The sequence below is a fragment of the Enhydra lutris genome, unplaced genomic scaffold, assembly GCF_002288905.1.
Source record: "Enhydra lutris kenyoni isolate GAN:26980312 unplaced genomic scaffold, ASM228890v2 scaffoldscaffold21, whole genome shotgun sequence".
Classification (NCBI taxonomy): Eukaryota; Metazoa; Chordata; class Mammalia; order Carnivora; family Mustelidae; genus Enhydra; species Enhydra lutris.
Genome location: NW_019154105.1, coordinates 8,349,179 through 8,358,955, shown reverse-complemented (window position 1 = coordinate 8,358,955; position 9,777 = coordinate 8,349,179). Strand labels below are relative to the sequence as shown.

Below are 9,777 nucleotides of genomic sequence, written 5' to 3'. Positions count from 1 at the left end.
TCAGGCCACAATATGGCCATTATGAAAAGAAGGCCAATGGCAAACATTCGAGACTGTTGCTCCTTTAGGAGATTTGTCTTTCGATATAATAATCTCATAATAATTTCAATTTCTGAATTGGGTCAGTAGGAATGGGTGGGAAGCAAGATGGATGGGACTGAAGGTAGGAAGGGTTATAAAAAGACTCTCCCATGGAACTCTTGAAGAAAAAAAGGATTTTCAATAGAACACTTGAAATACTACTCTAGAGATGAATCTTTGGCTTTTAGAGAATGGGAGTCCCATATGGAGAGCTCTTCATCCCAAAATTCCAAACACCCAGATGAATACAACTTGTACTCTTTCCACGAGAGTTGATATGCATTCTCTTAGGAGAGCACTTCCATTATGAATAAGATATGCATCTCTAAATCCATTTTTAGGTAAAATAAACTATATCTTCACATTTTAGCTCACTGATTTCTTGATTGAATAGCTTTAAGTACGGTCTTGTATGTGGACTAAAATGTATGAGCACACTGAAGTATGATTTAGGAATTACTACTAGAATTGAAGAGTATTATTTAATGCCTATGAATTAAAAAGTATGACCTATTAAATTGTTTCTTGCCATCTGACAAGAAGATTCTATGGCTACCTTTTAAAACTCAAAATTAAAAGAAGTACTTATTTGTAACATACCAACTTCTGGTTTCATCCTGTATTATTTGAAATAGTTATAGTTGGTTTTTACATTTATTGTTTAAGGAAACTTAGTTATAAGGTTAACACTGAAAAACCGTAGGAAGAGGATGGTGGCTGGAAAAAGGCAAGGTTTATATTCTCTCTCTCTCTCTCTGTAGTTCTCTGAAAAGTAGGCTGTTACTAAGAAACACTGACAGTAGTTCTTTTCAGGATCTGTTGTGCCAAGGTGAAGCCAGACCTTTTCTAATACTGGATTTTAATCTTAAATGAGAAGGCATCTGGAAATGTGGAAAGCATATTCACCCACAAGACCCAACAAGCCTCCTATGTTACATACAAATCCTAAAATTATAGTCTGCCATGGAAGAAGGTAGGAAACTAACAGTCCATGAGCAGGGGAGGCATGTGACCACACCAAAAGCGTGAACAAAGCGGATTTTGCTCCCTGTTTGGGCTGGGCGAACATTATGATTCATTATGAGTTTACCGTTCTGGTCTAAATATTCTACAAGTTCAAAGTGGGAAAATGAGGTGCATTCCTTTCATTCTGTACCTATCTCATTTTACCTGGGCTCACTCTGATTTGCTGCGTTGTTATTCAGGAGAGCCGTTTTATCCCTGAGAATTGCCAGTTGACTTGACAGAATCGGCCAGTTGGTCAGCCAATCACCGGATCCCAGGCTCCTTCTAGATGAGCCCCTCTATGGAGTTGTGAGGAAGGAAGGTCAGAAGAAACCATGTGAAATAAAGACATTTCCCACCTCTGGCATTCCTGTTGGGCAAGCACTTCTTAGTGCTTGGGGGCCCATGGCATTTAGTGCTACCCCAATTCGGATGAAGATTCTCAGCCTCTCCCACGCATGGGGCCCCAGCATTGTGTAAGGATGTAGGCTCGGCCCTGACTCACAGAGCAGAGGTGATTTGTATCCTGTGAGTCACCTACACCACTTCCTGCTGGCACATTTGCCATGTCATTGAAACACAATCTCTGAAAGGTGAAGGCGGAGAGATGAAGGGGTGTGCTTCGAATTCCTAAAACTCATTTGGAGATTTGACAGAAATAATGGCCTCTAAAGGAATTTTGACTTTTATAGCATTATTGAAACAGAGTCCCAAAAGCCAGTTTTTGAGTTTACAGATCATTTACCCCATACCACCTTGCACACAATTCCTCTACACTTTATTCATTTATTTCTTAAAGATTTTATTTATTAATTTGTCAGAGAGAGAGAGAGAGAGAACACAAGGAGGGGGAACAACAGGCAGAGGGAGAAGCAGGCTCCCCACTGAGCAAGGAGCAGGATACGGGCTTGATCCCAGGACCCTGGGATCATGACCTGAGCTGAAGGCAGACGCTTAATGACTGAGCCACCCAGGCCTTGAGGTACTTTTGTTACCAACTTAAGAGTTTTTCACCCAATCTGTTTTCTGGCACACTGACGCTATCCCAGATCCTTAATATCCTAGTGAATTATTTTCTTAGCAGAGACCCGTGGTCAAGGATTAAAAACTCAGAAAGAGTATTGGCAATTGAATCAGAAGCCATCACTGTTCAAATAACACTAAATCATGAAAAAAAAAAACCAAAACCCTCTAAGATTAAGGAAATATAATGTGTAGGACTTCAGCATCTATTCTTTCCCTGTATAATTTTAAAATAATGAGTGGTGATTCTTAAGTGTGACAGGGTGGTGGATATCAGAATTCTCCATGGGCTGACTTTTTCAATATTTGGATCTGCTCGTCCTCCTGTTCTGCCAGAGTTCGCAAGGGCGTGGGACAGAGATGAAGCAAGACTGAGAATCACTCTTTTAAAGCAACAGAGCTGTGCAGAGGGACTGGGATTTCGCACCTATTTTGCTATTTGAATGGCTGTGTACATCCACGACGGAACTGCAGCCTTTCATTTGAGAAAAACATTTAAAAGTATGTACAATTTCATCTGTAAAAGACCCGGATGTTGAATTCACGAGGCGACTCTCATAGAAACCATCCCCAAGCCATGGACTATGTCCAAGGGAGCGTCACAGGTTAGGAGACCAGTTTTTGTGGAGGCACGCCCTGCACTGAACATTCTTTAATTCACAAAGACAAATATTTCACCTGTGGCCTGACCAGGTGGAACCAGTGGGAAAACTAACAACTACTAAAAACCTTAAAAAAAAAAAAAAAAAAAAAGACTAAGAAGCAAAACCCCAAGACAATTAGCTAAATTCTGTAATAGTTGTAGGTTGCTGTTGTCAGCAAATCCAAACAGGAAAGGCTAGTCCCTGATTTCCACAAAAGATAGAGAAAAGAGCTTCAAATGGATGTTTGCCCCGTGGCCCTGGCGTTGGCCGGAGAATTGGTAACGTTTGGGCCAAAGCCTTACTCTTAATTGAGGAAGCTTCTAGGCATAGGAGTGTCAAGGATGTAAAAACACACATCTAGAGTGCCAGTTTGTGTGGAGCGGACTGTGTGAGTTAGAGGGTTTAATTCTTTGATAGAGAAAGTTCATGGCAGTATTAAATTGAGAAGCAGAACAAAATTGGCTTGGATGAGAATCTATCCCCACCCTCCACAAAAAGCTATGTAGATAACATTATCTTTTTTCTATCTCTGTTAGAATGACAATGAAATCCAAACTTTAGCCTTTTTTTTTTTTTTTTGGCATTTAAGAAAGATGATTTATTTTTCCTTTAAGACCAATGGAAGCAGTATTTTTATTGCAGGATATGTATGGAGTGGGGAAAAGGATAGTTCTAAAGTTTTCCAAACAGTGTTGTCAAATCACTGAAAGATTATGAGACTTGCTGAACAAAGATGGATCCCTAACTCTTATTTTCTAAGGTCGCTAACAACATACTCCGTCTTGCACAAGACATTTAATTTAACTGCACTGAAGTCATTTGGGGTTAATAACTACTTAATAGGATTGTTCTAAGGGTCAAGTTTGAAACATTATGAAACCATAAGCTATGATGCTGATGTGTAATTCCGTTTTTAGCACCTCAATAATATGCGATATGCTTAAAATATACGTATCTCTGATTGAGAAAAAAATAAAATAAAAAAATAAAATCCTTTCTTAAGTGAATTAAATCATTCTTTAAAATAGCCAAATACAAAGAGATTTGTAATCTTACTATAGACCAGTAGAGGGCACTACCCACGTGTAGTGCTAAAACTGGAGGCGGGATCAAGAGCATCATGAACACTGGTGGGAGTCTCCAGTATGCTGGGCATTTTGGAAAAACATCATTTCATTTAATTCACCCCCAAACTCTGTAAGGTAGAGGAAACTGAGACCCAGAAAAGTTAATTAAGTTTTCCAAAATCACATAACTCGAACTTTCTCCCAGGATTGCCTTTCCATCATATTTTGTTTTCTCCCTACGGAATTAAATACCCTGCTTCAATTATATTTACCCTGGTTTGTCTGGGTGATGGTTATTATCCTCTAGTATTATTGCACGTTTCCAAGTTCATGATGTGGCCCATTAACAGCGTTGCTATGCACCCTTGGGAAAGTTACTTAAACTCTCTTTGTCTCCGTTTTCTTTCATGTCTAGCGGGGATAACAGTAGCATCTTCTCCCGAGAGTCATCGAGTGGATGAAATGAGATAATATAGATGAGGAGGATAAGAACCACGCCTGCATATGGTCCATGTTCATAAGTGTTAACCACTGCCAACTACGGCAACTAATGGTCTCGCTGCCATTAGTACTTATTATACAAGAGTTACTCGTATCGACTAGAAAGAAGGGTGAAGTGCAAACGCCCAACTCCTAGACAGAAGCAGCTAAATCCTCTTCAGGTGCAATTTAAAGGATTCTTCTTATGCTTTCTCTGCAAGTCAGAAACTACTCGAGTCATTCTGGAGCCTGTTTTCCAACATTTATCTTTCAAGTGGTAAATACATGATAAAGAACCTCAGACTTTTGCGGGGCTGATGGAAACTGGGTTCTGGGGCTCCATGGTTCATGTAGGATGGACGTTCATTCCCATATTAGATAGGATATGTTCTGACTTTACTTAGATTACATTTTATCAATTAACACCTACTTTTGCACATAGTACCATGCAAAGAGTAATGTAGGCACTTAGATCAACAAGGAACATATCTAAGTTTGAGAGTCTTGTTTTGTTGTCACCGGAAATAGGACCCGAGTTTCATTGGAGCCTTCTTTTGTTGATAGGTTCTACCTTGGAGCATTGCTCTGAACACTCCGTGGAGGAAAATAGTGAAAATTCTCCAATTTCAATTGCTAAGCTTCTTAGGAAATAAAACTTCACAATCAGGTCTTTGACATTTAGAGCAGGTCAGCCCTGTAACCAGGAATGCCATGCCAAGTTTTTCACCCTTGGACAGGGAGCCAGGGGCTCATTTATTTTCAGTGATGTGCCTGTTTTCATGAATTAGTTTCTTTTATGGTTTTGATGAATCAAATTTGAATTCTTAAAATAATTAAAATGACCCTAGAGTACTGTGGTTATCTGGAAATCGGATCAGGGTTTCTTTCTTTGAAGCACTGTTTATATATTTGGTTTCCTCCCCAATAAATAGGTCTCCATCTTCTCCAAGCAGTTCTGGGCACCACGGTGATTCCTTCCTGCATCCCGGGAGAATCTGAAGATAACTGCACAGCATTAGGTAAGCCCAGCTTTGCCAGAGGGCATCAGCACATCACGCATTTGTAACAGAAATGTACTCAAAGAGGACGGATATGTGATAGCGTAGAAGAAAGGGGGGGGGATAACTGCTAGGTTAGAATCATTTTTTTAATGCCCTTATGAACTAGTGGTCTGGAAATTTTATATAAAAGACTAACTGGTGGGAGAGGGACTGGGCATCTTGTTATATAGAAAAATTGGATCTTAAGGAGATAGGAAACAATCAAATAAGATTCTGATTTCATTTGGCTTTGCTGTGAAACCATTGTTAGAGGTTGGATCCCGGGCAAAAATGGGAAAATTTAAACTTTGTACTCAGTAGATAATCAATATATTTTGTTATTTTTTATAAAAGGGACAAATGATGCCCTTTCTTTCTAGTTACAACATTCATTCAGAAAATATTTACGGAGTACTTAATACCTGTCAACCACCGTGTGTAGGCATAGAATACAAAGAGAAGTGATGCGCGGTCTGGTTCCCTCCAGGACTCCCAAGGACTCTGGATGTGGTCCAGGAGATCTACTTTATTTATTTATTTTTTAAAAAATTTCTTTTCAGTGTAACAGAATTCATTGTTTATGCACCACACCCAGTGCTCCATGCAATACGTGACCTCTGTAATACCCACCCCCAACCTCCCACCCCCACCACTTCAAAACCCTCAGATTGTTTTTCAGAGTCCATAGTCTCTCATGGTTCATCTCCCCCTCCAATTTCCCTCAACTCCCTTCTCCTCTCCATCTCCCCATGTCCTCCGTGTTATTTGTTATGCTCCACAAATAATCAAGACCATCTGGTAATTGACTCTCTCTGCTTGACTTATTTCACTCAGCATAATGTTCATCATCACTAGCCATCAGGGAGATTCGAATTAAAACCACATTGAGATACCACCTTACACCACTTAGAATGGCCACAATTAGCAAGATAGGAAACAACGTGTGTTGGAGAGGATGTGGAGAAAGGGGAACCCTCTCATACTGTTGGTGGGAATGCAAGTTGGTGCAGCCACTTTGTAGAACAGTGTGGAGATTCCTCAAGAAATTAAAAATAGAGCTTCCCTATGACCCTGCAATTGCACTACTGGGTATTTACCCCAAAGATACAGATGTAGTGAAAAGAAGGGCCATCTGTACCCCGATGTTTATAGCAACAATGGCCACGGTCGCCAAACTGTGGAAAGAACCAAGATGCCCTTCAATGGACGAATGGATAAGGAAGATGTGGTCCATATACACTATGGAGTATTATGCCTCCATCAGAAAGGATGAATCCCCAACTTTTGTAGCAACATGGACCGGACTGGAAGAGGAGATCTACTTTAGATCCCATCTGAGTATGGAGTCGAGGGTTGTCCTGAGGAACCAGCCTATTTCCCACAACAATTTCACCTTCTCTCTTGTCCTCCTTTGTGTTATGACTCCACTATTTAGGTTTTTTGTTTTTGTTTTTTGTTTTTTTTAGTTTTATTTAACTTCCAGTTGGTTCACATATAATGTACTATTAGTTTCTAGTGTACAAAATAGTGATTCAGCACTTCATACATAACTCGGTGCTCATCACAAGTGCACTCCTTGATCCCCACCACCTATGTCACCTCCTACCATCTCCCCTCTGGTAGCCATCAGTTTGTTCTCCAGAGTTATGAGTCTGTCTTGACTTATCTCTTTCTCTCTCTTTTTACCTTTTACTCATTTGTTTCTTAAATTCCACATATGAGTGAAATCATATAGTATTTGTCTTTCTCTGTCTTATTTCATTTGGCGTAATGCTCTCCGGCTCCATCCACGTCATTGCAAATGGCAAGATTTCATTCCATTATATACATACCCATGTATACATATGTATATACCACTTCTTTGTCCATTCCTTAGTTTGTCATCCCACTTTGTCCATTCCTCAGGACACTTGGGCAGTTTCCATAGGTTGGCTATTGTAGATAATGCTGCTATAAACATCGGGGTGTATGTACCCTCCCCCCTCAAAATAGTATTTTTGTTCTCTTGTCCTCCTTCATCATTGGGCTCTCTAGAAGTTTGGTCTGAGTCCTTCCTTTTTGTTGTTGTTGTTGTTTTGTTTGTTTGTTGGAGCAGGAGTATTACAATCAAAATGCTATTGTTTGATTATTTCATAAACATCCTTCACATTTTAGTGACCAAATCATCCTAAAGTGAATTTTACATATAGGTTGCAACACTATTTCTAATGAGGCTCCTGTTTTCATTATTGTATTTGTCTATCCCAGACACCTGTAAGTCAAGATTTGCGTAGTTCAGATCTTGTGGTTACAGACGTTGGGGAGGCTTTGATTGGTGTCTTTGACAGTAGCCTTAAAAATTTGGGAATGCGGGGGCTCCTGGGTGGCTCAGTGGGTTAAGCCTCTGCCTTTGGTTCAGTAGTCCTGGGATTGAGCCCCACATCGGGCTCTCCGCTCTCGGGGAGCCTGCTTCCCTCCACCCCCTCTCTGCCTGTCTCTCTGCTTACTTGTGATCTCTCTCTCTCTCTGTCAAATAAATAAAATATTTAAAAAAAATTTGGGAATGCACATTAAAACATGCCTTCCTAGCTTAAAACCCATTGTAGAATTTTGCTCTCTTGAATTAATTAATGGATTCAGTTTGCAATAGCTTTTGGAATAATGAACAACACACTTATTTTGAGATTTGAAAAAAATCAGGCAAACTTGGGTTAAGTGAACAAGTGTGGAGGATAATGATTTTTGTGTGTCTTAAAATTGCCTTTTCTAACCTTCAAGATTCTCATTTGTGAATTAAATCCCCAGGTCTTACTTTGTTTATTTAGTCTGTTGGACATTTTCCTTAGGGGCCAAATGTTTGTTTATTGGTATAGAGAATGTGATAACTACAGGGACTTCCTACTCCTAAAATTTCTCTTCAGCTGATTGGCACCTAACGTGCTTTGCTACAGTAGTTTAGTGTTTATTATAAGAAAGGGGGATGAATGCTTTAAAGGAAGCCACAAAATATATCCAGCTTTCCATTTCCTTCACAGTTCATGTAGAAGACAACCCACGTATGGCTCAAGTGTCAATAACTAAGTGTGACTCCGACATGAACGGCTACTGTTTGCATGGACAGTGCATCTACCTGGTGGACATGGGTCAGAATTACTGCAGGTAAGACGCCAAAACCAAACAAAAAACAGCGTGTTTTTTTTTAACTTATATTCTAGGTTTTTAATTTTTTACTTTTTTTAGTTTTTGACGTTGACCTCTATTTCCATGGGCCGATGTCTATACATACTATTAGCAGGCAGTTATACAAGCTATTAGGAACTTCATTAAGTGAGTTTTTTAAAGGTACGGAACAAACAGTAGCTCTCAAATCATACAGACACTTCAGGGTTGCAGAGTGGGGAAGGCGTGGGTGGCTCTTTCTCATACTTGCCGCGATGGCGGTTCCACTGGACCTCTACCTCAGCCCTGTTTTATGAGTTAATTGCACTGATTTAGACATAAAGCACCTCCCACCTACAAACTTTACAAACACCAATGGAGGTCCTCAGCCAGCCTGTCCTGTTAACCCCAGGGTTGAGCTTTGAGCGTGAGGCGCTTTTTATCAATGTTGGCCCTCCTGTAGGGTCAGTACTTGGATTCCTGCCTCCAGCTTCTGGCAAATCTTGTTGATTTCTTGCATGACAGTGTGAGATTACTTCTTAGACAACTAATTCATAATAATAATTCCTTTTTTAAGCAACTGATCTTTTTCTTGTATTTTCCTTTAGGTGTGAAGTGGGGTACACTGGTGTCCGATGCGAGCACTTCTTTTTAACCGTCCAAAAGCCCTTGAGCAAAGAATACGTGGTGTTGACTGTGATTCTCATTATCTTGTTTCTTGTCATAGTCGCCGGTTCCATCTACTACTTCTGCAGATGGTAAGCCGGGATTTTTGCAACCTGCTTCTATAGACTATTTTTAAACAATACAGACTTACAAACTGGGTAAAACTATGAACAAAGTATGATTTGGAGGATAAGGTAGACTCTGCAATGATGATATTTACGAAGAAGTTTTAGTGGTAGAACGTATGGATTTAACTCTACTATTAGCTCTGCTATTTCTTTTTTTCTTTTTCTTTTTCTTTCTCTTTATTTTTATTATTTATTTATTTATTTATTTTTTGAGATAGAGAGCAGAGCAAGAGGAGTGAGAGAGAGATCACAAGTAGAGGGAGGGGCAGAGGGAGAAGGAGAAGCAGGCTCCCTGCTGAGCAACATGATGCTTGATCTTGGGACCTGAGCCAAAGGCAGACGCTTAACCAACTGAGCCACCCAAGTGCCCCAGAAATACTGATTTTTGAGAAAGAAAGAAGGAGGAAAGGAAGAAAAGAGGGAAGGAAGGAGGAAAAAGAAACAAGAAAGAAGGAAAGAAAGAAAGAAAGAAAGAAAGAAAGAAAGAAAGAAAGAAAGAAAGAAA

At 39.9% G+C, this 9,777-nt stretch overlaps 1 protein-coding gene across 1 annotated transcript in view; it reads left to right on the top strand.

Annotated features, from left to right (window-relative positions):
• The first annotated feature begins 5,230 nt into the window (after positions 1-5,230).
• The window catches only part of LOC111149369 (epiregulin), a 5,504-nt gene continuing 957 nt past the window's right edge, over positions 5,231-9,777 (top strand). Inside the window, exons 1-3 of the mRNA XM_022506387.1 lie at positions 5,231-5,319; positions 8,355-8,478; positions 9,087-9,236. Coding sequence (XP_022362095.1) covers positions 8,378-8,478; positions 9,087-9,236 — 251 coding nt within the window. The 5' untranslated portion in view covers positions 5,231-5,319; positions 8,355-8,377. The remainder of the gene's footprint in view (positions 5,320-8,354; positions 8,479-9,086; positions 9,237-9,777) is intronic.